The sequence below is a fragment of the Oncorhynchus tshawytscha genome, linkage group LG08 (assembly GCF_018296145.1).
Source record: "Oncorhynchus tshawytscha isolate Ot180627B linkage group LG08, Otsh_v2.0, whole genome shotgun sequence".
Lineage (NCBI taxonomy): Eukaryota > Metazoa > Chordata > Actinopteri > Salmoniformes > Salmonidae > Oncorhynchus > Oncorhynchus tshawytscha.
In genome coordinates, this window is record NC_056436.1 from 85,310,820 (window position 1) to 85,337,389 (window position 26,570).

The window sequence follows — 26,570 nt, forward strand, 5'->3', positions numbered from 1 at the left end:
TTTGAAAAAGCACAACACACACAAAATGGAGCAGACTGAGGCAAAGCATATTTTACAATGACAGAACACTCAAAGGAGACAAGGTCCACATTATCAAAAAAAAACTGTTTATTTCAGTTCTCAAGTTGTCGAAATACAATATACAACAGCAACTGAAGGGTAACTCAGAAGATACAGTAGCGTTTAACATGACAACAACCACCTGCTTATCACCAGGCTCTGTGGTTTCAATAGTATGCATTCATACTGTGTCAAAGGATCATTGATCCTTCCCCAATAAGTACAGAACTTGACTATGTGCAGCAATACCACATGATCAACCTGGAAAAATATTTTGTATTGACAATACTGTATTGTAGGGGCATTTGCATGAAATATAAGAGATGTATGTTGATAAACAACCGTAGTACTGCAGGGACATCAGCTGACAAGACCTGAGAAACAGAAGAAAATAAAATAAAAATTACAGGTCAATTCAATCATTTATTTGACACCCATGAAAGAAGACTAATAACGTCAACAATACCCAGGTAATCGTCCATGAGGGATCCAATGGCAAACTGAAACAGAAGAAAAAAATTATTCCAAGTTACAACTTGCAGGTCTCTTCAGATAGCTAGCGGTGGCTTGCAATCGGCAAGGATTTTTTGTTGACCTATCAGGTAGCATCCTTAGTTTATGGTGATTTTGACAGTGTACTCACAATGTCGTTTTTATCCACTCTTGTCCCCACGATTTTCAACCGAATCTCATCATCCTGTTGGATTACAATGTCCTAATGTGGAGAAGACAGAATCCTTAATAAGAGGACATGTATCCATGTTTACTAAATATTTATTTTCCAAATGACGACCAAATTTTTTAGTGAAGAGGAGGGCTAGTTTTAGTGTCTTACCTCGTCAGTGGTCTTATAACAGGGAGGATTTGAGTTGGGGTCAAACTCCATCTCTGAGGGAATGGACTGCAGAAACAGTAAGTAACCACATTGACATTTTAAGAGTTTATCAATAAAAACATTCAACAACAACAACGAGACATTTCCATGTGGACCTACGTGACGAGAGATGAAACAGGACATGGGGCCGATCTCTGTGAAAAGGCCAACCTGAAAAGAATAGAACATCTTGTATAAATTTCAACACACCATGAAAACAATAAGATCTTTTCTTGTCAATCCTTATTCAGATGTTAATGAGATCAAAGAAGATTGGTCTGTGTCCCAAATGGCACCCTATTGGCTCTGGTCAAAAGTACAGCACTATAAAAAGGGTAGAGGGTGTTATTTTTTTTAAACACTGACTTTGAGTAACTTACCCCTTCCACTCATATTTTGCATAATGCTTCTGAAAGAATGGGATAGTTAATTTAACTTTCAGATCGCACAACGCCAGATACAGGTATCATCTTATGGACACTCAGATGATCTATCCACCATCCTCTGTCATATATCTATTGATTTCCCCAGAAATATGTCCACACCTCAGCCATGTACCGTCTTCCACTGTCCCAGTTCACTGAACTACTTCAGTGTCTGTCGGCATTCAATGTTTTCATGCAACCTCTAGTTATTCTCATTAGGACATCATGTAGGTCTAGGTACAGTAAATGTTGTGTATTTTTTTGGGGGACCTAGAACATTGAATTAATTTGACCTTTATTTAACCAGGCAAGCCAGTTAAGAAACAATTCTTATTTTCAATGACGGTCTAGGAACAGTGGGTTAACTGATCTAGGAACAGTGGGTTAACTGATCTAGGAACAGTGGGTTACCCGATCTAGGAACAGTGGGTTACCCGATCTAGGAACAGTGGGTTACCCGATCTAGGAACAGTGGGTTACCCGATCTAGGAACAGTGGGTTACCCGATCTAGGAACAGTGGGTTACCCGATCTAGGAACAGTGGGTTACCTGATCTAGGAACAGTGGGTTACCTGATCTAGGAACAGTGGGTTACCTGATCTAGGAACAGTGGGTTACCTGATCTAGGAACAGTGGGTTACCTGATCTAGGAACAGTGGGTTAACTGGTCTAGGAACAGTGGGTTAACTGGTCTAGGAACAGTGGGTTAACTGATCTAGGAACAGTGGGTTAACTGATCTAGGAACAGTGGGTTACCTGCCTTGTTCAGCGACAGAACGACTGATTTTTACCTTGTCAGCGCGGGGATTTGATCTAGCAACCACTAGGCTACCTGCCAACCCTACGCTCTAACCACTAGGCTACCTGCCGACCCTACGCACTAACCACTAGGCTACCTAACCACTAGGCCCTACGCCTGCCGACCCTACGCTCTAACCACTAGGCTACCTGCCGACCCTACGCTCTAACCACTAGGCTACCTGCCGACCCTACGCTCTAACCACTAGGCTACCTGCCGACCCTACGCTCTAACCACTAGGCTACCTGCCGACCCTACGCTCTAACCACTAGGCTACCTGCCGACCCTACGCTCTAACCACTAGGCTACCTGCCGACCCTACGCTCTAACCACTAGGCTACCTGCCGACCCTACACTCTAACCACTAGGCTTTATTATTAATCGTTGGACATAATTAATGTAAAAACAACCAGCAAATCAAGTGATTGTAATTTTGGAAATCTGTTCCAAATTATTCCCTCGCATAAGATAGATGTATGTCATGCAATAAAATGCTAATTAATTACTTAAAAATCATACAATGTGATTTTCTGGATTTTTGTTTTAGATTCCGTCTCTCACAGTTGAAGTGTACCTTTGATAAAATTACAGACCTCTACATGCTTTGTAAGTAGGAAAACCTGCAAAATTGGCAGTTTATCAAATACTTGTTCTCCCCACTGTGTTTGTGTGTGTGTGTGTGGACATATATTATATATAAATAACCAGCAAATCAAGTGATTGTAATTTTGGAAATCTGTTCTATACATCTATTATATACATCTAGATAGATGTATGTCATGCAATAAAATGCTAATTAATATCTTAAAAATCATACAATGTGATTTTCTGGATTTTTCTTTATATTCTATATATCTATATATATATCTATGATAAAATTAGATATATATTTGTATCTAGATAATATCTAAATATCTATATTTATCAATATATCTAGATATATATCTATATATATATCTATATATATATCTATATATATCTATATATATCTATATATATATATATATATACACATATATACAGTGCCTTGCGAAAGTATTCGGCCCCCTTGAACTTTGCGACCTTTTGCCACATTTCAGGCTTCAAACAGAAAGATATAAAACTATTTTTTTGTGAAGAATCAACAACAAGTGGAACACAATCATGAAGTGGAACGACATTTATTGGATATTTCAAACTTTTTAACAAATCTAAAACTGAAAAATTGGGCGTGCAAAATTATTCAGCCCCCTTAAGTTAATACTTTGTAGCGCCACCTTTTGCTGCGATTACAGCTGTAAGTCGCTTGGGGTATGTCTCTATCAGTTTTGCACATCGAGAGACTGAAATTGTTTCCCATTCCTCCTTGCAAAACAGCTCGAGCTCAGTGAGGTTGGATGGAGAGCATTTGTGAACAGCAGTTTTCAGTTCTTTCCACAGATTCTCGATTGGATTCAGGTCTGGACTTTGACTTGGCCATTCTAACACCTGGATATGTTTATTTTTAAACCATTCCATTGTAGATTTTGCTTTATGTTTTGGATCATTGTCTTGTTGGAAGACAAATCTCCGTCCCAGTCTCAGGTCTTTTGCAGACTCCATCAGGTTTTCTTCCAGAATGGTCCTGTATTTGGCTCCATCCATCTTCCCATCAATTTTAACCATCTTCCCTGTCCCTGCTGAAGAAAAGCAGGCCCAAACCATGATGCTGCCACCACCATGTTTGACAGTGGGGATGATGTGTTCAGGGTGATGACCTGTGTTGCTTTTACGCCAAACATAATGTTTTGCATTGTTGCCAAAAAGTTCAATTTTGGTTTCATCTGACCAGAGCACCTTCTTCCACATGTTTGGTGTGTCTCCCAGGTGGCTTGTGGCAAACTTTAAACGACACTTTTTATGGATATCTTTAAGAAATGGCTTTCTTCTTGCCACTCTTCCATAAAGGCCAGATTTGTGCAATATACGACTGATTGTTGTCCTATGGACAGAGTCTCCCACCTCAGCTGTAGATCTCTGCAGTTCATCCAGAGTGATCATGGGCCTCTTGGCTGCATCTCTGATCAGTCTTCTCCTTGTATGAGCTGAAAGTTTAGAGGGATGGCCAGGTCTTGGTAGATTTGCAGTGGTCTGATACTCCTTCCATTTCAATATTATCGCTTGCACAGTGCTCCTTGGGATGTTTAAAGCTTGGGAAATCTTTTTGTATCCAAATCCGGCTTTAAACTTCTTCACAACAGTATCTCGGACCTGCCTGGTGTGTTCCTTGTTCTTCATGATGCTCTCTGTGCTTTTAACGGACCTCTGAGACTATCACAGTGCAGGTGCATTTATACGGAGACTTGATTACACACAGGTGGATTGTATTTATCATCATTAGTCATTTAGGTCAACATTGGATCATTCAGAGATCCTCACTGAACTTCTGGAGAGAGTTTGCTGCACTGAAAGTAAAGGGGCTGAATAATTTTGCACGCCCAATTTTTCCGTTTTTTATTTGTTAAAAAAGTTTGAAATATCCAATAAATGTCGTTCCACTTCATGATTGTGTCCCACTTGTTGTTGATTCTTCACAAAAAAATACAGTTTTATATCTTTCTGTTTGAAGCCTGAAATGTGGCAAAAGGTCGCAAAGTTCAAGGGGGCCGAATACTTTCGCAAGGCACTGTATATATATATTTAAATCGGTCCACGGCTGAACCTAGCTGAGGATCCCTGAGAAAGGGAATACGTTTCCGTTTGGGACGTAGCCTTCGTCCCCTTACCTTGTTGACCTGGGTAACCACGGCATCTACCACCTCGCCTTTGAATGGACGGAAAACAATAGCCTTGTACTTGACGGGGTAAAGCACAAATCCCCTGCCTGGTTGGATGACACCTGCACCAATGTTGTCAATGGTGGTCACCGCAATGACGAACCCATATCTGGAACAGAGTCAAGTGTCATTAATTAAGTGAGCAAGCAAATCAACTTGTTACTGGTCAAAACAACCTACCCAGTGTTGTGAAACTGTAAACTGTTTCGTCTTTATTCTACTTTGAAATTTAGCCTGGAGTCCACACTGAATCTCACTACACTCAGCAATACTGATTTATCGGTTCCAGGCTAATGGAAGGAAAGCCGCCCTGGCACAATACCACTTACTTTCCTGTGCATGTTCCCTCCACTTCTGTGAAGAGCTTCTGTTTCACAGTGTTCAGGAGATTGGGACCAAAGTACCGAGGGTGGAGCAGGATCTCATGCTCCAGGGAAATCTGTGAATTATATGTTTGTGTACAGTTTGTTTTACAATAGTACTAAATTACTGTACCTGAAGTTGTACTGTTTATTGTTGAGAATGCTAGCACTTTCATTAAGTCCAAGTAACGTAGATATCTGATTCATAGCTGCTTTTAACAAACCAACATCACCACTGATTCATAGCTGCTTTTAACAAACCAACATCACCAGACAGGTATAAACCCGTTAAATATGCATAACTATTATGGACGTTGATTTGTTTTCACTTTTGGCAACAGTTAGTTAAGACAGCAGTTAGCTAGACAGCTATCCAACCGGTTAACAAAGCTAGCACTAGAAATAGCATAGTTAGACATGGTGATGCTTGTTATCGTCACAATATCATACAAATCTAACTACTTACATGATAAAACATTTTTCCCGCTCACTCTTCCTTGATTGTCGTCTTCAGTTTAATTTATCAGAAAGGAATAAATCGTCTCTAAATGATTAAATCCAGCAGCAAATCACAGGAAACTGGTATTTAACTTCTGGGGAAAAAACCCTTTTACTTCCGGAGCAGAAGACTTGTGTGACGTCGGATTTCAAAATAAAAGCTCTGTGTATCTTTCATCACCTTAAAACAGACTGGATCATGAACACATGAGCTTTTTGGGTCCCAATAATGTGATCACTGATTGTGATAAAAGACAAGGATTTGTTGGCTTAAAAATAATAACAAATATTTAATTTCAAGAATAAGAACGAAGTTGAAACATCTTTGGTTGAAAAACTGTATAAACATATGACATAACACAAAAATGCACCTGGCATGACAAAGGTCATCAGTCTTTTCCTTTATAGACAACACATGCCTTGAGTCACTGACAGCCTCAGTCAGTCAAAGCAAAAGAAATTGATCAAAAACAGAACTTCAAGATTCATTCAATATTGACACTTCCATTCAGAAAGGGGGAAAACAAAGATACAGCAAATCACTCAAGTAGAAAATATGTTTTCACCAAAAATTTGCAAATATATACAGTCAAATGCTGCATGTAACAACAGAATTGTCAAATGGGAGTGGTTTAAAAAAACAACTAAGCGATGCAAGGTAAGCACATGCTCTTATGATAGGCAGCATTCTAAGCGCCGGTGAAAGTATATGCCAAAATAATGATCTAAAACTAATATGGGTCTGTGTCGCAAAATGGCACCCACCCTATTCTCTACATTATAGTGCACTATTTTCTCTGGTCAAAAGTAGTGCACTATATAGGGAATAGGGTGCCATTTGGGATGAAGCCCTGAGTCATCGCCGTTAGCATCATCTACCACAGTGTTTGACATCGTCATTGGAAAGGATCTGGGCGTATCGAGATGTCCAGTCCCTGAGGAACACTTCCTGTAGCTGGACCTGTAAACTCCTCTGGCCCTGTCCCACCACAGAACCGGTCTGGTTCACCACCAGCCCGATACCTGCAGTGTGGGTGAAATAGTTCTCTGACCAGTTGGACGTTCCTGTGATCACACAATACAAGATACAAGTTAGTGTAATGATATGGCAGGTCCAAGATGTTTCTGTGTACAACAAAATGCTATGTGCAATGTAATGTTTATATTGTCAAAAAAATAAATAAAAAAATAAATAAACAGTAGACATTGGTTTTGCAGCAGAATCAAATCCATAAAAGCAACGGACATTTTGTACAACGATTAGTGATTGTGATGCACAGTACCAATATAGACGACTCGGTCGGTCACCATGTACTTGGCATGGTTCACTCTTGAGAAAGGGATCTTTTTCTGCTCTGCTGTCGAAGGCACCTCAAACACTTTCTGTAGGACGCATCATGGAAATAGGACATGAGTGACAACAACCGAATGCAAAACTAGAAAAAAAAAAGGTACATTTCCTGAAGAAAATTGTGTGCTTGCTTTAGCTGTCTACAAGTATTTTTATGGTATTTCATTTTATTTATTTTTTTAAAAAGGAGAGAAATTAAAACTGCAAACGTACCACATTGATGTTGCATCCCAGGGGAGGTCTGTTGAGGACGGTCAGGGACTGTAGAAAGAGGAACATGGAGCCTGGAGAGTGTGACCAGCAGCTCACTAGTAGGTTGACCTCTACCCTTCTAGTACACGCTGCTGCCCGTATGGCCGAGTCAATCGCAGGCCAGAACCTAATACAGAAATGGACCTGATTGGTTAGACGTTTAAAACATATGCACAACATACAACCAATAAAACGTCTTCAATGAATAAAATCTGATACAAAGTTAAAGAATGATTTAAGGAGTGAATCTTACCTTCCACTTAAGTTGAATTTTCACTCTGGCACTGAAGTCAATGGGAGAAGTGAAAATTCTACTCAAGTGGAAGTTAGGATTCAGCCAAGTACAGACAGTCACCTGAGTGGCTCAGTGAACTGGGACAGCGGAAGATAGTCCATGACTGAGATGTGGACATATTTCTGGGCGTCTGCGATGACAGACAGGATGGTGGATAGATCGTCGGAGCGTCCATAAGCCGATATCTGGGGTGGAGCGCTCTGAAACAATAGGACAGTTAGTTAAAACAAACATTCAGTAGCATTATGCAAAATATGAGTGGAAAGGGTTATTTAGTCAAATACGGCATCTCAAAGAACACCATTATTCACCCATAGGGCTCTGTTCAAAAGTAGAGAACTATGTAGGGATACAAGTTGCCATTTGGAACGCAGAAAAAAAACAACAAGATCCAACTCACAGAGAGATATACTCGTGCAGGGACTCCATTGAGTTTGAGATTTAAGGGGTGCTTGGAGCTAGAGAGGGCAGAGTATCGGGCAGGCCAGAAGGGGGGTAGGGAGCCATTTTTTTGAGCACCAATGTTCCAGTACACCCCGAATATCCTTGACGCATCCTGTGCCAGGCAGCTGCAGTCCTCCATTGAAACTCCCACCTCCTTCACCTGAGGTGATCAATCAATCGTGAAATCAATCAATCATCGATCAATGCATTGATATATAATGAGACATATTGTTTAAAAAATAAAATAAAAATGGCTCAACATGCTGTTTCATCAGTTTCCCCTGTTCAACAGTTCAAACAATGTTTTCTATAAAAAATAAAAATAAATGAACTAGAGAGGACGGTATTTTATATCAGTACTTTAGGAAATACCTGTGTGAGGGACCGCCAGTCCATGTTGGCACTGCCCAGGTAGAGGTGTTTCTGATCCACGACCCACAGCTTGGTGTGGACGATACCTCCTGTCACTGACTGGAGATCCACCTCCCGTACCTCTGCACCTGGACACAAAAACCAAGCATTAGGTTAGACACAGTCAACTAAGGTAGGATAGACAACCAGATATCACAGTCAACTAAGGTAGGATAGACAACCAGATATCACAGTCAACTAAGGTAGGATAGACGACCACATATCAGTCAATTAAGGTAGGATAGACGACCACATAGAAGTCAACTAAGGTAGGATAGACAACCACATATCAGTCAACTAAGGTAGGATAGACAACCACATATCACAGTCAACTAAGGTAGGATAGACAACCACATATCACAGTCAACTAAGGTGGGACAGACAACCACATATCACAGTCAACTAAGGTAGGATAGACGACCACATAGAAGTCAACTAAGGTAGGATAGACAACCACATATCACAGTCAACTAAGGTAGGATAGACGACCACATAGAAGTCAACTAAGGTAGGATAGACAACCACATCAACAACTAAGGTAGGATAGGACCACATAGAAGTCAACTAAGGTAGGATAGACGACCACATAGAAGTCAACTAAGGTGGGACAGACAACCACATATCACAGTCAACTAAGGTAGGATAGACGACCACATAGAAGTCAACTAAGGTGGGACAGACAACCACATATCACAGTCAACTAAAGTAGGATAGACGACCACATAGAAGTCAACTAAGGTAGGATAGACAACCACATATTACAGTCAACTAAGGTAGGATAGACAACCACATATCACAGTCAACTAAGGTAGGATAGACGACCACATATTACAGTCAACTAAGGTAGGATAGACAACCACATATCACAGTCAACTAAGGTAGGATAGACGACCACATATCACAGTCAACTAAGGTAGGATAGACAACCACATATCACAGTCAACTAAGGTGGGACAGACGACCACATAGAAGTCAACTAAGGTGGGACAGACAACCACATATCACAGTCAACTAAGGTAGGATAGACGACCACATAGAAGTCAACTAAGGTAGGATAGACGACCACATAGAAGTCAACTAAGGTAGGATAGACAACCACATATCACAGTCAACTAAGGTAGGATAGACAACCACATATCAGTCAACTAAGGTAGGATAGACAACTACATATCACAGTCAACTAAGGTAGGATAGACAACCACATATCACAGTCAACTAAGGTAGGATAGACGACCACATAGAAGTCAACTAAGGTAGGATAGACGACCACATAGAAGTCAACTAAGGTAGGATAGACAACTACATATCACAGTCAACTAAGGTGAGACAGACAACCACATACAGTCCATTTGCTAGTCATTTACAGAACACATGCAGAACCTGAAGAACAAAAAGCAGGGCCAGCTGTGGTGACAGATGTGCAAGTAGCTGCATGTACCCGTTCTGGCTAAATCAGCAGTGTCTCGATTATCATTCTGAGGACCATTAACAGCAATCTGAAGTTTCACTCCTTTTGCTTCCAGTTCCATCAGCTGCTTGAAGACCTGTTTACCCTGTAAAAAAAACAACACATACAGGTCAAAGTGACAACACATTAAATAAAATGCGCACACACACACACACACACACACACACACACACACAAAAATAGAACTGATCAATGTACAAAAGAACTCAACGGTACAGCTATCCTAAACATCCACCGGTACACTTGGAATGGGGAAGTCTTATGGTGATTGTGTGATTCATTTGTATATCATCACCAAAACACAAATTAATAGATTAAAATGTTTTCCTTAAATCTTTTTATATATATATATATATATTTTTTAAAATTAAATGGTAAACCCCCAAAACGTGTTAAAAATACAAAAAATATCAACCTTTTTCTCCTCCTACCTGGGCAGCACTAGGCTCTGTGAGTCTCAGGGCAGTATTCTCCTACCTGGGCAGCACTAGGCTCTGTGAGTCTCAGGGCAGTATTCTCCTACCTGGGCAGCACTAGGCTCTGTGTGTCTCAGGGCAGTATTCTCCTACCTGGGCAGCACTAGGCTCTGTGAGTCTCAGGGCAGTATTCTCCTACCTGGGCAGCACTAGGCTCTGTGAGTCTCAGGGCAGTATTCTCCTACCTGGGCAGCACTAGGCTCTGTGAGTCTCAGGGCAGTATTCTCCTACCTGGGCTGCACTAGGCTCTGTGAGTCTCAGGGCAGTATTCTCCTACCTGGGCTGCACTAGGCTCTGTGAGTCTCAGGGCAGTATTCTCCTACCTGGGCTGCACTAGGCTGTGTGAGTCTCAGGGCAGTATTCTCCTACCTGTACAGCACTAGGCTCTGTGAGTCTCAGGGCAGTATTCTCCTACCTGTGCAGCACTAGGCTCTGTGAGTCTCAGGGCAGTATTCTCCTACCTGTGCAGCACTAGGCTCTGTGAGTCTCAGGGCAGTATTCTCCTACCTGGGCTGCACTAGGCTCTGTGAGTCTCAGGGCAGTATTCTCCTACCTGGGCTGCACTAGGCTCTGTGAGTCTCAGGGCAGTATTCTCCTACCTGTACAGCACTAGGCTCTGTGAGTCTCAGGGCAGTATTCTCCTACCTGGGCAGCACTAGGCTCTGTGAGTCTCAGGGCAGTATTCTCCTACCTGTACAGCACTAGGCTCTGTGAGTCTCAGGGCAGTATTCTCCTACCTGGGCAGCACTAGGCTCTGTGAGTCTCAGGGCAGTATTCTCCTACCTGGGCAGCACTAGGCTCTGTGAGTCTTAGGGCAGTATTCTCCTACCTGGGCAGCACTAGGCTCTGTGAGTCTCAGGGCAGTATTCTCCTACCTGGGCAGCACTAGGCTCTGTGAATCCCAGGTCAGTGTCTCGGAGGGTAAAGTAGAAGGCAGCTATGTCCACAGAGCTGTTGGCCCTGGTCAGTAGGTTCGTCCATGTATCAGAAATGCTTGGCAGGGACGAAGAATCCAGTGGGTAGAAGAGGCCTTCAGGGATGCTTTCCACCAGGCTCACACTGATTAGAGAAGAGCAATTCAATTCAATTCTATTAGGGCTACAGCAGCGCTCCAGACACATGTCAATTCTATTATTAGGGCTACACATTACATATACTCCCTGTATGTAGACATGTTATTATCTACTTCCTGTATATAGACATGTTATTTTCTACTCGCTGTCTATAGCCATGTTATTATCTACTTCCTGTCTATAGCCATGTTATTATCTACTTCCTGTCTATAGCCATGTTATTATCTACTTCCTGTCTATAGCCATGTTATTATCTACTTCCTGTCTATAGCCATGTTATTATCTACTTCCTGTCTATAGCCATGTTATTATCTACTTCCTGTCTATAGCCATGTTATTATCTACTTCCTGTCTATAGCCATGTTATTATCTACTTCCTGTCTATAGCCATGTTATTATCTACTTCCTGTCTATAGCCATGTTATTATCTACTTCCTGTCTATAGCCATGTTATTATCTACTTTCTGTCTATAGCCATGTTATTATCTACTTCCTGTCTATAGCCATGTTATTTTTCCTCTTTATTCAGTGTCACTATTTCTATTTTTTATTTTTTTATCTTTAACTCTGCCTGGTTGGAAAACGACTTGTCAGTAAGCATTTCACTGCAGGGTTCACCGGGTATCAATGAAGCATATGACAAATAAAATGTGATTGGTTGATAGAACAAACAGGCAGAGACATTAAATAACACATTGAACAACAAAGTTGATTGTTTACCTTGTCAGCTCGGGGGATTCGATCTTGCAACCTTTCGGTTACGAGTCCAACGCTCTAGGCTAGTGGTTAGAGGTTGCAAGATCGAATCCCCCGAGCTGACAAGGTAAAAATCTGTTGTTCTGCCCCCTGAACAAGGCAGTTAACCGACTGTTCCCCGGTAGGCCGTCATTGTAAATAAGAATTTGTTCTTCACTGACTTGCCTAGTTAAATAAAAGGTAAAATTAAATGAAAAATGAAAAAACTGGACTGGAGACATTGGATGTGCCCCATTTCCATGAAATACCAAAAGTGTTTGAGATGCCTTCAACAGCAGAGCAGAAAAAGATCCCTTTATCAAGAGTGACCCATCAAAAAAAGAAAGAAAGTTTAATTTAACTAGGCAAGTCAGTTAAGAACAAATTCTTATTTACAAATGACGGCCTACACCGGCCAAACCCAGACGATACTGGGCCAATTGTGCGCCGCCCTATGAGACTCCCAATGACAGACGGATGTGATACAGCCTGGATTCGAACCAGCGACTGTAGCGACGCCTCTTGAACTCAGATGCAGTGCTTTAGACCGCTGAGCCACTCGGGAGTCCCATGCCAAGTACATGGGCTCAGACACTGTCTTCTATATTGGTACTGGACATTACAAGTCACTGGACTTGGTTCACACGAGTCCAGTGACACCTTCAACTTCACTGTGCAAGACTGTTAAGACATTATGACATGAGAAAGCTGTGACCTGCTAGCCTGGTCCCAGATCAGTTTATACTGTATAGTCAAAATGACCATTGGAGTTAGCTGTACAGCACAAAGGGAAAATTAAGCAGGCTATTGACTATTCATGTGTTGGGCGAACACAGCAATCTCCAACTGCAGACGTTGGGCTGGTGGTGAAGCAGACAGGTTCTGCGGTGGGAGAGGGCCAGAGGAGATAACAGACCCAGCTACAGGTAGTCTTCTTAAAGAGAAACTGAACACACCGATTGGCTTGTGTGTTTTTCTGTTGCTCATTAGAAGAAAAAAAAAACGTGATTTCGGTCATGGAGGAGTTGTTTCCTGACCGATTCTGCTTTTGGGTTAATGATTGTCCTCCGTGAGACACTGTAGGAAATCTATTTCACTTCCTATAAAATCCCCAGAATGAATCTAAGATCATAAAAAAAATTGCTTCCAGATATCTTGAGTTAACATTTTTTTTTTGTAGAATATGTTTTTGTTCTTGAGCAATTTTACATCCAACTAAAAGGTGTTTGGTGCTGTATTTTTCAAGTAAAAAAACAAAAACACATGTGCCGTGTTGTTTATGTCGACAGTCAGAGCTGCTGGACATGTCTGTCGTACCGTCTTATGCTACTGGATAGAAAGCAATCACCACAGTTGTTCACCCTGTTAACTTCATGTTTTATGTATCCCTATATTTCTGTTATTACCGGGGGGCTATCGCTCTGTTATTACCGGGGGGGCTATCGCTCCGTTATTGCCGGGGGGCTATCGCTCCGTTATTACCGCTATCTCCGTTATTACCGGGGGCTATCGCTCCGTTATTGCCTATCGGGGCTATCGCTCCGTTATTATATCGCTCCCGTTATTGCCGGGGCTATCGCTCCGTTATTGCCGGGGGCTATCGCTCCGTTATTACCGGGGGCTATCGCTCCGTTATTACCGGGGGCTATCGCTCTGTTATTACCGGGGGCTATCGCTCCGTTATTACCGGGGGCTATCGCTCCGTTATTACCGGGGGCTATCGCTCTGTTATTACCGGGGGCTATCGCTCCGTTATTGCCGGGGGCTATCGCTCCGTTATTGCCGGGGGCTATCGCTCCGTTATTGCCGGGGCTATCGCTCTGTTATTGCCGGGGGCTATCGCTCCGTTATTGCCGGGGGCTATCGCTCCCTTATTGCCGGGGCTATCGCTCCGTTATTGCTATCGCTCCGGGGCTATCGCTCCGTTATTGCCGGGGCGGCTATCGCTCCCTTATTGCCGGGGCTATCGCTCCCTTATTGCCGGGGCTATCACTCCGTTATTGCCGGGGCTATCACTCCGTTATTGCCGGGGCTATCACTCCGTTATTGCCGGGGCTATCACTCCGTTATTAGTACGCCTGCGCAGCAGACTCGTTGTTGATGAACCTGGCATGAGTGCTAATGGGGTTTAGTAAACGTTGGTAAACTGGAACCTTGTCGTTGTGTCATTACGAGTTTAACACACCCCACCCCACGTTAGTGGGCAAGTGGACATCGTCAATGTCACGCCCTGGTCGAAGTATTTTGTGTTTATCTTTATTTATTTGGTCAGGCCAGGGTGTGGCATGGGTTTTTGTATGTGGTGTGTATATATGGGGGATTGTAGCTAGTGGGGTGTTCTAGATAAGTCTATGGCTGTCTGGAGTGGTTCTCAATCAGAGGCAGGTGTTTATCGTTGTCTCTGATTGGGAACCATATTTAGGCAGTCATATTCTTTGAGTTTGTCGTGGGTGATTGTCCTTAGTGTCGTTGTTCCTATCTCTTTATTTATTTACACAAGTATAGGCTGTTTCGGTTTTTGTTATGTTCTTTGTTTTGTAGTGTTTTGTGTTTATTCGTGTTTCACGTTCGTTCATTAAACATGGATCGCAATCTACACGCTGCATTTTGGTCCGACTATCCTTCACACCTAGAAAACCGTAACAGTCAAATCAAAACCAAACCTTCATTTACCCGTTGTGACGCACGGATGTTACGAGCTCCGTTTTAGACGAGACTTTATGACCAAACTTATCCTTTTACACGTTGTAGTCAATTGCAACACTAGAATAGATGCTTCTGGCTCATATCAATGCCCTACAGGCCTTTCTCAAAGGGATTTGTTGCTTTTTAAAAGCAGTCGCTCTTTAAGAGATTAGACATCTCAATGACGATGTCAATGTGGTAGATGATGCCAACGGTAACAAACCCATGGCTGTGTCCCAAAATGCCACCCTATTCCCTAGAATGTGCTCTGCTTCTTACCAGAACCACCCATAGGGTACATCCCAAATGGCCCCGGTCCAAAGCAGTGCACTAAATATTTTCAAAAAAAAAAATCTAGATCTGTCCCCCGTCCCAACATCCACCAAAAGCTGTGTAACAATTAATTACTTATAAATGACATATAAAATAGTGAATAGATTTAGTGAAGGGTCAAATAAAATATGTAACCATTTATCTTGTTGTCACACTTCTTTTCTTACCGACAATCTGAGTTACAAGGCTCGTGTGGCACCCACAGTCCCTCCAGCCAGTGCAGCTCCAACTGTCCCATCAACTGTGACACCGACAGAGGCATCCCATAGTGCCACACGTGTTGACCGAATCCTCCAATCACAAGCAGAGTGGAGGGGAAAAGGCAGAATAGTGCAAAGCTCCAGCACCATGACGTCTACAAATTTAAGAGTGAGATTTAAAACATGAGAAAGAGAACAGATCATGTGAACTATTACAAGAAGGGATTGTCTGTAGGTCATTAAGGTCAGGCTGCTAAGACGTCTGTACGTCGTTGAGACCAGGCTGCTAAGACGTCTGTACGTCGTTAAGACAAGGCTGCTAAGACGTCTGTACGTCGTTAAGACCAGGCTGCTAAGACGTCTGTACGTCGTTAAGATCAGGCTACTAAGACGTCTGTAGGTCGTGAAGGTCAGGCTGCTAAGACGTCTGTACGTCATTAAGGTCAGGCTGCTAAGACGTCTGTACGTCGTTGAGACCAGGCTGCTAAGACGTCTGTACGTCGTTAAGACAAGGCTGCTAAGACGTCTGTACGTCGTTAAGACCAGGCTGCTAAGACGTCTGTACGTCGTTAAGATCAGGCTATTAAGACGTCTGTAGGTCGTGAAGGTCAGGCTGCTAAGATGTCTGTAGGTCATTAAGACCAGGCTGCTAAGACGTCTGTAGGTCATTAAGGTCAGGCTGCTAAGACGTCTGTAGGTCATTAAGACCAGGCTGCTAAGACGTCTGTACGTCGTTAAGACCAGGCTGCTAAGACGTCTGTACGTCGTTAAGATCAGGCTACTAAGACGTCTGTAGGTCGTGAAGGTCAGGCTGCTAAGACGTCTGTACGTCATTAAGATCAGGCTGCTAAGACGTTTGTACATCGTTAAGACCAGGCTGCTAAGACGTCTGTACGTCGTTAAGACCAGGCTGCTAAGACGTCTGTACGTCATTAAGGTCAGGCTGCTAAGACGTCTGTACGTCATTAAGGTCAGGCTGCTAAGACGTTTGTACGTCATTAAGGTCAGGCTGCTAAGACGTTTGTACGTCATTAAGGTCAGGCTGCTAAGACGTTTGTACGTCATTAAGGTCAGGCTGCTAAGACGTTTGTAGGTCGTTAAGGTCAGGCTGCTAAGACGTTTGTACGTCATTAAGGTCAGGCTGCTAAGACGTTTGTACGTCATTAAGGTCAGGCTGCTAAGACGTTTGTACGTCATTAAGGTCAGGCTGCTAAGACGTCTGTAGGTCGTTAAGGTCAGGCTGCTAAGACGTTTGTACGTCGTTAAGACCAGGCTGCTAAGACGTTTGTACGTCGTTAAGACCAGGCTGCTAAGACGTTTGTACGTCGTTAGGATCAGGCTGCTAAGATGTTTGTACGTCGTTAAGACCAGGCTGCTAAGACGTTTGTACATCATTAAGATCAGGCTGCTAAGACGTTTCTGTCATTAAGATAGTCATTATCTTATGTTGGGACAATCTCCATGGGGTCATTGTGTCTGCGACTCTGTGCATAGCCTACAACCAAAACAAAGCAAGACAAAGGAAATGTACAATTGCAGATAAAATTAATACAATACAGCTGATGCTTATGTTGTGGCATACCAAGATGGGTAATATCAAGAGAAAGAACTGGTATCTAGACACCTCACCTTGTTTGACTGACTGGGTTTAGTTGTTCTCCGAGGCACTGCTCTGTTAGAGGGGACTGCGGTATCAGCAACGGTTGTATCCTCTAGGGTTTTTGACCATTTCCCAGAAGCCTTCTCTTTGTTGGCAGACTTGTCTTGATTCTCACGAACAACCTCTGATTCACTGAAGCGCTCAGTCTCAACACTGGGCTTCTCAAGCTCCTTCTCCTCCAGCAATGGGGAGGAGTCCAACCCATCTCCATCCTCTTCTAACAGAAACTCAATCTCCATGGCTTCAGCCTGACAGGGATTTTCCTCATAGCCTGTTTCTACATCATCATCATCAGGCTGATTCAGATCGGTCTCATCTTCCTCACCTTCATCTGTCTCTAGGGATTCCTTTTCTGCATGACCAGAAGGGACGTCGCCGCCATCCATTCTAACGTCAGCCTCAAACTCTTCCTCCATCGCCTTCTGTGCAACTCCAGTGGTATGAAGTGGTTCTCCTGGGTCATCGTAGTCCCCTGCTTCAGCCCTGAGGGCCGGTCTGGGGGTTGCTGTCATGGGATGGAGCTGATCCCCATCGGGTGGAGTAACATCCAGAGAGCTGGGGCTTTGCTCTGAGGAGCTAACAGCATGAGACAGGGTCTGAGGATTGAGTTTATGTAGACGGACTGTAGGAAGAGGGAGACCCGTTTCTCTAATATTGGGCAGTTTTGATCTTGACATCTCTCCACTGCTGCTTGTTGAAGCTGTAACGGTTAAAGCTGCCTGGTTAGAAGACTCTTTGCTGGTAATAGATGAGGCAGGTGGATCTGATCGTTGACTGCTGCTGCTGGTGGTGGTGCTGCTGGTGGTAGGGCGTTTTTTGGCTAATGTTTTGTGAAAAGCAGGAATTCGAGACGCATGTTGTTGTTTCCCAGTTTTTCGCGCGTCTTCATCCTCTTTCTTCTCAGAGTCTTCCTCTTGGTCAAACCGGTTCAACATTACAGTCCAATTCTTAGCTCCCTGTTTTACAAAAAAAAATAAAAAATTCCCCCCCGGGGTCAGGAATGGAGAGAATGTCAGAAATTAATCGTTAAAAAAAACAACATGAATCTTAGGTTACTGTTGTTGCAAGGTGTGTGTGAATAATTTGAAGAGATCGTAGATAATAAAAAGTGACAGGGGCGAGCGCAACGTACAAGTCTTTTCATTTCAAATGAATCATTTCACCGTGTCCCATCTACAGTTTCATCAAATGCAAAGTAACAGAAAGGAAATGATCAATACATATACGAAAAAGACATTCATGATGTCATTTCCTGTGAGGAGTAAATCATACGGGACAAGGCCAACGTTTTAAAAAGTGTCTCCACTTACAGTTTCTTTGAATGCAAACAGTAAGAAACGTTAAATCACGACACGGTCATCATAGAGCTGGAAAATGGTTTCCTTTCCTGTGAGGAGTAGGCTAAATTATCCGTGCTGAGATATCAGCTGATGTACAGCTGGTGTACTGTTAAAACCTACCATCACGTGGCCTTTCTAGGGAGTTTTTCCTAGCCACCGTGCTTCTACACCTGCATGGGTTACTGTTTGGGGGTTTTAGGCTGGGTTTCTGTACAGCACTTTGAGATATCGGCTGATGTACAGCTGATGTACTGTTAAAACCTACCATCACGTCCGGGTGGGAGTCCTCAGACCGCGTCGTGGTGACGTCATCTTCTGACAGGGCGGGAGAATGATCATCATCCATCATAGCTTGGTCCTGAAACTCTTCCGTATCCTAGAACGAGTCACACAATCAAGTCGGTGGTCGATTTTGCACATGACCCTGCTGCAACTCCTAGTTCCAACGGATACAACCAACGTGTTCTGAGCATTTTGTATAAATGATGCATGTAAAATCCGAGACCACTCCAGTTAGTGTGACGTGTTACGTTTTCGTATGGGATGTGTTCATTTGTGGATGTCCTATGGGCCAACTGTCAGACTACGGACTGGATCCAGACAGGGGTCAACATGGACCGCGGGGTCCAAAAAAATAAATATATGTATTATAAATTTTTTAGTAAGCCGGGCTTCGACCACAGGTATCATATAAAGGACACGTAAGAATGCGTAGAATTTCAGGATAGTAGCTTTTAAAAACAGCAAAAACAATCTCTGCACACATGCAAAATGTGTAGAATTGTGGGAAATTTGTTTTTAAAACTCCATATGGACTTTTGCCACCTAGGATATTTTATGACCGGACCTTCTCTTCTACTTAAGTACCCCTGTTCTATGCTATTGTAGTATATTGTGGATGTCCATCATCCATTTTGTATACTATGAATTGCAATGTGTATATGTTACGAGTTACCAAAACATACAATATATGTTCCCCAATTTAAAAAACGTATGATATGCTACGAATTTGCTAAACGTATTTGTTGTGGCTAACGTTAGCTAAGAGGCTAACGCTAACTAAAGTTAGATGGCTTAAATTAGCTCTAGGGGTTACCGGTAGGGACAGGGCTTTAGCTAACATGCTAAGTAGTTACAAAGTAAAAAAAATAAATAAAAAAAAACAACAACAAAAAAGTAATAAGTAATGTCAGTTGTAAAGTTGCTTAATAAACTTCAATTGTCTGTGTTGGGATTCGACCCAGCAACCTTTTGGATAGCTATACTTCCGCGTTATATACCCACCCACCCACCCACCCATCGTCCTTTCGCTTTAACCTCAAATAACCTTCCATCTTTAAACCCTTTTAACAAACATAATCATACTCATTTGAGTAGCTTTAGTTTACGATGTTACGTCTCGTCTATGAGACCAGTCTGACCCAAACAGAAACTCGGAAAAGGGAAACTATGAGCGAGTTTTCAAACCTGGCGTCTTAAGTAAATAGTGATTCACCTAAACTTTGAATGTATATTCAAGGATTGATTTTGTTGTATTTTTAGCTTGGTAGTTAAACTTACCAGGAGTTTATCGGCAGCCAGCTACAATCAAACCCGCTGAACGTGTGGTACTCTTGTCACTCTACAGTGCCAACCTGGTTAACTACGTGGCTATGAACAAGTCGGATGAGGAAGAGAGAGGAAGGCGGAAAAGCTAACTCACTCAATTCAACCAAAAAAAAAATATATATATATATATATATATTTCACCCACCTCTAAAAACGTGCTGTTATTTTTCCTGAGACGGATCGACCTTCTGACTTGCATCACAACTCGACCAGATTTCCTGCGAAGCTCCATCTTTAACTTTTGCTAATTTACAGCCTCAGAAAGAGTCACAACAGTTAGCCTAGCATGCTAACGATAATGTTTTCGCGCATAAAAGTCAAAAAAACAAACTTTTTTGTTTGTAAATTAGCAAAAAATAACTAGCTTGTAAACTATCCTACTACGCATTGCACCCACCGGTAACTTATTATTGTTTAACATTTAGGTGTGTTAGCAAAACTTAAGACACCACAAACACACACAAAACAATAAATTGAAATAACCGCGATTTCCTGTCTTTGATGATGGGTTGGTGGTAACCATCACAACAACACAAAGCATGACATGTCCAGGCATATTGGGGGGCAAAGCTGCCCCCTGCTGGTTTAAAAATTAAACTGCACCTCACCGAAATGTCCACTATCACAACGCACCACCAGGGGGCGTCGTCGAGTCAACGACAACAACAACAAACAAAAAAAAACACTGGGTGACGACGACGCCAGACGATTCAGTCAAAGATGGCGTCTCTTCTGCAACCCGACAGAGTTCTCTACCTTGTTCACGGAGAGAAAAAAATCCGCTCGTCGTTGTCTACACTTTATTTTTGCCGGTATTGCAGTGAATTGCGTTCCTTAGAATGTGTGTCTCACGAGGTATGTTAACATTACCGTGGCTAACTTAGCTATTGTTATCATAGAGATGTCTAGCTAACGTTAGCGGTTTTGGAGAATTTGGTCAATTTAGTCCAGCCCCCCATACAACACAAAATATGTATTTGTCATACCGCACGTCAATCAACATTTATTCAACAACCCTGTGGTCTGATTGGCCGTTGTCGTCTTTACTTCCGCCCTACATTCATAATAGTGTACGTTTATCAAGCTGCCTATAAGATTAAGGCTTAGCAACATAATCAATACAGTGTTTTATTTTTGGTTGATGTTCACTTATGAGCTTATTTTTCTCCAATTAACAGTGACACAAATTCCCACTGGAAATACAACTAAAACCTAACAACTGTTTGATAAACCTCCTAGTCAGCTAGTCTGCTGTTAGCTGGCTAATGTTCCCTATTCATCACCACACCCAGACAAGAGTGACCACATATCTTATTTAGGTATCTAGCTAACCATTTTTGTTGTTGTTATAGCTATCTAGTTATCATCTATTTTGATACGTGCCACGTCAGACAGCTTTGATTCTTAATTTACACAGCCACACAACGGACAGTGACGCCTTGCCCACAGAAACTTACACTTTTATTACTGAAGCTTGGACCAGTATCTGAAACATAATTACTATCTGCAGTTATATCTACTAGCTAGCTTCGAGGGATAGCCATGCACATTCATGTATTTCCACATGGTTGAATGCTGCCTCTGTTTGGTTTCTAGGTGGACTCCCATTACTGTCCGAGCTGCCTGGAGAATATGCCTTCAGCGGAGGCAAAGCTGAAGAAGAACAGGTGGGAAATATTTGCAACTGAGCATTGGTGTAGACCTGTTATATACGGTCTATGGCATAGACCTATTCTTTACTGTGTAGCCATGGACAATATTCACTGCATCCAGCCTACATTTCCCAGCTCTCTGTTTTGTTCTAGGAAGAGGATATGCAACCAGCTGAACGAAAACTTCAGGTTAGGCATAGAGGTTAAGCTTAGGGTTATCTATTATTTATTTATTTATTGTTCACCGTATGTCTGCTGCAGAGGGACATAGAGAGCCAGGAGAAAAATAATTTTGATCAGTCATGGAAATGAAAATGTTAAAAACAAATTGTCTCCCTATTTAAAAAGAAGATGGAGAGCTAGCTATGAAGAAAAGAATGAAAGTTTTGGTGCAGGTACAAAAATTATACTGCGATATTGTCAAAACGATATGATATATCGTCAAGATTTGTCCCCCATTACTATTCTATGTAACTCGATGGGTTGAAGGTTACATTAAAGTTAGGTGTATCCTAGTTTATGTGAGGTCAGGGTGACCTGGGGCAGGGTGATTAGAGTGTAGGGGCGGCAGGTAGCCTAGTAGTTAGAGTGTTGGGCCAGTAACCAAAGGGTTGCTGGATCGAATCCCCGAGCTGACAAGGTGAAAATCTGTCGTTCTGCCCCTGAACAAGGCAGTTAACCCACTGTTCTCCGGTAGGCCGTCATTATAAATAAGAATTTGTTCTTTAACTGACTTGCCTGGTTAAATGAAGGAAAGCCATAAAAGCTAGCATTGGGTTAGAGTACTGCGATTGTTTACCCCGGTTGAAGAACAACGGTAGTGTTTATAACTAGCTTTACCTTCTTCCTCGTCGTGCTCCAGGTGTGCCAACTGCTTCGACTGCCCGTGCTGCATGCACACCCTGTCCACCCGGGCAACCAACATCCCAGCCCCTCTTCCTGACGACCCCAGCAAGACGGCCATGAAGAAGGCCTACTACCTGGCCTGTGGCTTCTGTCGCTGGACATCCAGAGATGTGGGCATGGCTGACAAGTCTGTGGGTGAGTGACAGGCCTACTTTACTGTTGATGATGAGAGTCACCTCATGGTATTGTTGGGTAATCTTGGACTATTTACTTTTTTAAATATTGGGCCAGTGTTAGGCATGGCCAACGATTCCGTAGCTGGGTGAGTGTGAGAAGTAGCTACAACCAAATCAAATAGCAAACCTTGCTAGTGATCGTAATTACTAAGTTATTGAATGAAGAGCCCCCTGCACTGGTAATGAGGGGGAGATATATGGGACTGACTCGTTAATAGGCTATGTTAGAATGGTTTCAAATGCTAAACTAATTCATATCTGTATGTATGGAACTTTGTTTGGAGTTGTTACTCTGAATAGAGATGTGTCCCTTATCATGCACTTGACTAGTAGCCTATGTGTCTGTTGTGTGATTGACTTGTTAGGTGTTTTATGGAGTACTATTTCACTTCCTTATCTATATTTTTTTGTGCGTCTTCACTTCAGCCAGTGGAGGATGGCAGGAGCCGGACAACCCTCATACTCAACGGGTATGTTGCCTTCCTTTTGTTCGGATCTATTTTCTCTCTCTCAAGTGTTGCTCACCTGGGGAAAGCTTCAGTTGAGCTAGACAACCCCCTTATGTTGTAGAATGCTATGACACAGGGAAGTTCTCTATTGTAATTGATTCTGTAATGACAAAAAAACACTGTGTGATCAACCACAAACAGCACACTCCTGATACAAGCTCCAGGTCTAAATGTTGGCTTTATGACTGTGCTTTCTACTATTTATTTTCCTGCTGGTAACATACATGGTATGCTGAATGATACATGCTGTATACATGGTTCTCTGGCCTATAACTTCCCCCTTTCTGTCAGTATAATAGCACTGCAGAATATTGGGATGGCAGGGTAGCCTAGTGGTTAGAGCGTTGGACTAGTAACCAGAAGGTTGCAAGTTCAAACCCCCGAGCTGACAAGGTACAAATCTTTTGTTCTGCCCCTGAACAGGCAGTTAACCCATTGTTCCCAGGCCGTCATTGAAAATAATAATTTGTTCTGAACTGACTTGCCTGGTTAAATAAAGGTAAAAAAAGTAGTTGTCAGTCAGACTCATGCTATATCTAAAGTTGAAATGTTATGCTTTATATTTTCTTGATGTGATAGGAATACATGGTTCTCTGTGTAGGCCGATGCTTTCCCCTTCTATATGAATAGTAGCACTGCATGGGGCTAGTCTATGACATTCTGACTCATTTTATGTGCAATCTTCCTCCGGATACTCATGGTATTGTTGGGTAATCTTCCTCTGGATACTCATGGTATTGTTGGGTAATCTTCCTCTGGATACTCATGGTATTGTTGGGTCATTTTCCTCCAGATCAATAAACTGATAGAGTATTACCAGCAGCTGGCCCAGAGAGAGAAACTGGAGAGGGACCGGAAGAAGCTGGCCAGGAGACGACCCTACATGCCTCTGGCCTTCTCGGTACAAACACACACACACACATCTCTCACACACACACTTCGGCAGATAACATGCTAAGCTTGTGCACATCTCTCTGGAACATGTTATCCTCTCTCAATAAGCCCAGCTCCCACCTTTTATAATGACACAAATCATGCTTTTCATATGTGTTTGTTTGTGATGGTTATTGCTATGTTATTAACCCTGCTGAAATGAACAAGGCAACTATTTCTGAATAGTGTACATTTCTACATTTGTACTGTAATATTTCGTAACAGTATGTTGACATTGATTGACATGCATGTATAGTTAATGTGTATAGATTGAAGGATTGGTTTAGATTAGAACCTGGGGCATACTGGAATATTGATTTCAGACCCTGTGATTGGTGAAGGGTGTGTGCTAGCTAGCTATATAGTAGCTACTGCAGCTGAGTAGTCACTAATCTAGCTGCTAGCTGTGTGCTAGCTAGCTATATAGTAGCTACTGCAGCTGAATAGTCACTAAGCTAGCTGCTAGCTGTGTGCTAGCTAGCTATATAGTAGCTACTGCAGCTGAATAGTCACTAAGCTAGCTGCTAGCTGTGTGCTAGCTAGCTATATAGTAGCTACTGCAGCTGAATAGTCACTAAGCTAGCTGCTAGCTGTGTGCTAGCTAGCTATATAGTAGCTACTGCAGCTGAATAGTCACTAAGCTAGCTGCTAGCTGTGTGCTAGCTAGCTATATAGTAGCTACTGCAGCTGAATAGTCACTAAGCTAGCTGCTAGCTGTGTGCTAGCTAGCTATATAGTAGCTACTGCAGCTGAATAGTCACTAAGCTAGCTGCTAGCTGTGTGCTAGCTAGCTATATAGTAGCTACTGCAGCTGAATAGTCACTAAGCTAGCTGCTAGCTGTGTGCTAGCTAGCTATATAGTAGCTACTGCAGCTGAATAGTCACTAAGCTAACTGCTAGCTGTGTGCTAGCTAGCTATATAGTAGCTACTGCAGCTGAATAGTCACTAAGCTAACTGCTAGCTGTGTGCTAGCTAGCTATATAGTAGCTACTGCAGCTGAATAGTCACTAATCTAGCTGCTAGCTGTGTGCTAGCTAGCTATATAGTAGCTACTGCAGCTGAATAGTCACTAAGCTAGCTGCTAGCTGTGTGCTAGCTAGCTATATAGTAGCTACAACAGCTGAAGAGTCACTATAAGCTAACTGCTAGCTGTTTGCTTTATTAACTGCTTTGGTTTTCCTTGATACGTTCTTCTTTTTCTTTGCTTCTGCACGCTGATATGTTGGTTTCTAACCCCTCCCTCCCCCAGCAACACACTATTCATGTGGTGGTGAGTTGTATTTTTCACAACTTATTGTTCAAACACTCTCTCTCTCTCTCTCTCTCTCTCTCTCTGTCTCTGTATCTGTCTCTCTCTCTCTCTCTCTCTTCCTTCCCCCCTTCATCTGTTCTCTGTATCTAATCTGTAACTGAGTGACCTCCCTAATCACATGAGTGTCCCCTCAGGAGAAAGATATTATCAGGAGGGAGCACAATAGGATACTTTATGTTGACTGGGGGCGGGGGGGGAAGAGAATCAATAGGATGCATTCTATTGCAGTGTTCAGTTAATGCTGTTTTAGCCTGTAGTATATAGTAGAGAGTAGTAATTATCCCACTGTTGACATGAATGTTTGTGTTCTCGTTTTTTTTAAACCAAATTTTTCTCTAGAATTGGTTTCGAATCTCTTTTTTGTCTGTCCCTCTTTTTTGCCATTTATGTTCATGTTTACCTAATTGGATATTTGAAAATGTGTTATTAGGAAAAAATTACCTCTCTTTCCCCAAGTTATAGGAAAAAACATAAACATTAATAAGTCATCAATAGAAATGCCAGTGTATCCTCTCCCTTAAGTCTACCACATGGTGGTGTGTCTTGTCTGTGAGTTAGTTGACATTTGTGGATGTGTTGCTCTGTAAAAGGAGAAGTATGGTCTGGGTACCAGACTACAGAGACAGAGACCTGGAGCTCCTATCACCAGTCTGGCTGGTCTTTCGTGAGTATGACATGAATATTCAAAAACTTTACTGTTCATAAAGTATGAGTATCACATCCTCGTATAAAACTATACTGTACCCTTTTATTTATTGTACATTTGACGTGACAAATCATGTTGATGTTATTAGCACATCACAAATAGCCTATACAAGGGCTGAGTTCCCAAATGGCGCCCAATGTACTGCATTACTTTTGTATAGGCTATTTGGTCAAAAGTTGTGCACTAATTAGGGAATGGCGTGCAGTTTGGGATAAAGCCACTGCCTTGTGT

At 42.4% G+C, this 26,570-nt stretch overlaps 3 protein-coding genes across 9 annotated transcripts in view; 1 reads left to right on the top strand and 2 right to left on the bottom strand.

The window, feature by feature from the left end:
* Positions 1-84: 84 nt before the first annotated feature.
* Positions 85-5,942, bottom strand: LOC112234833 (DNA-directed RNA polymerase II subunit RPB7). Its single transcript, XM_024403143.2, has 8 exons — positions 5,782-5,942; positions 5,283-5,392; positions 4,903-5,062; positions 1,055-1,105; positions 896-961; positions 704-775; positions 527-560; positions 85-434 (listed from the first exon to the last, which is right to left on the bottom strand). The coding sequence occupies exons 1-8, from the start codon at positions 5,791-5,793 to the stop codon at positions 421-423; spliced, it is 519 nt and encodes a 172-aa protein (XP_024258911.1). The 5' UTR covers positions 5,794-5,942; the 3' UTR covers positions 85-420.
* A 141-nt stretch (positions 5,943-6,083) lies between these two features.
* On the bottom strand, positions 6,084-20,591 carry pld7 (phospholipase D family, member 7). Its single transcript, XM_042326127.1, has 12 exons — positions 20,290-20,591; positions 18,802-18,912; positions 17,166-18,152; positions 15,504-15,691; positions 11,386-11,569; positions 10,005-10,119; positions 8,528-8,655; positions 8,112-8,315; positions 7,772-7,911; positions 7,378-7,543; positions 7,097-7,196; positions 6,084-6,878 (listed from the first exon to the last, which is right to left on the bottom strand). Exons 1-12 carry the CDS (start codon positions 20,374-20,376, stop codon positions 6,685-6,687), a joined length of 2,604 nt encoding a protein of 867 aa, XP_042182061.1. The 5' UTR covers positions 20,377-20,591; the 3' UTR covers positions 6,084-6,684.
* The window catches only part of LOC112234832 (dynactin subunit 4-like), a 32,012-nt gene continuing 25,434 nt past the window's right edge, over positions 19,993-26,570 (top strand). For 2 of the 7 annotated variants that reach the window (XM_042326128.1, XM_042326134.1), the window contains exons 1-8: positions 20,640-20,999; positions 21,741-21,811; positions 21,950-21,985; positions 22,659-22,837; positions 23,305-23,348; positions 24,181-24,288; positions 25,571-25,591; positions 26,224-26,297. In XM_042326128.1, coding sequence (XP_042182062.1) covers positions 20,865-20,999; positions 21,741-21,811; positions 21,950-21,985; positions 22,659-22,837; positions 23,305-23,348; positions 24,181-24,288; positions 25,571-25,591; positions 26,224-26,297 — 668 coding nt within the window. In that variant the 5' untranslated portion in view covers positions 20,640-20,864. Of the gene's footprint in view, positions 20,016-20,639; positions 21,000-21,447; positions 21,464-21,740; positions 21,812-21,949; positions 21,986-22,658; positions 22,838-23,304; positions 23,349-24,180; positions 24,289-25,570; positions 25,592-26,223; positions 26,298-26,570 lie in introns of those variants that run through there. The other 5 variants (XM_042326132.1, XM_042326133.1, XM_042326129.1 and 2 more) reach the window with 5 other exon arrangements.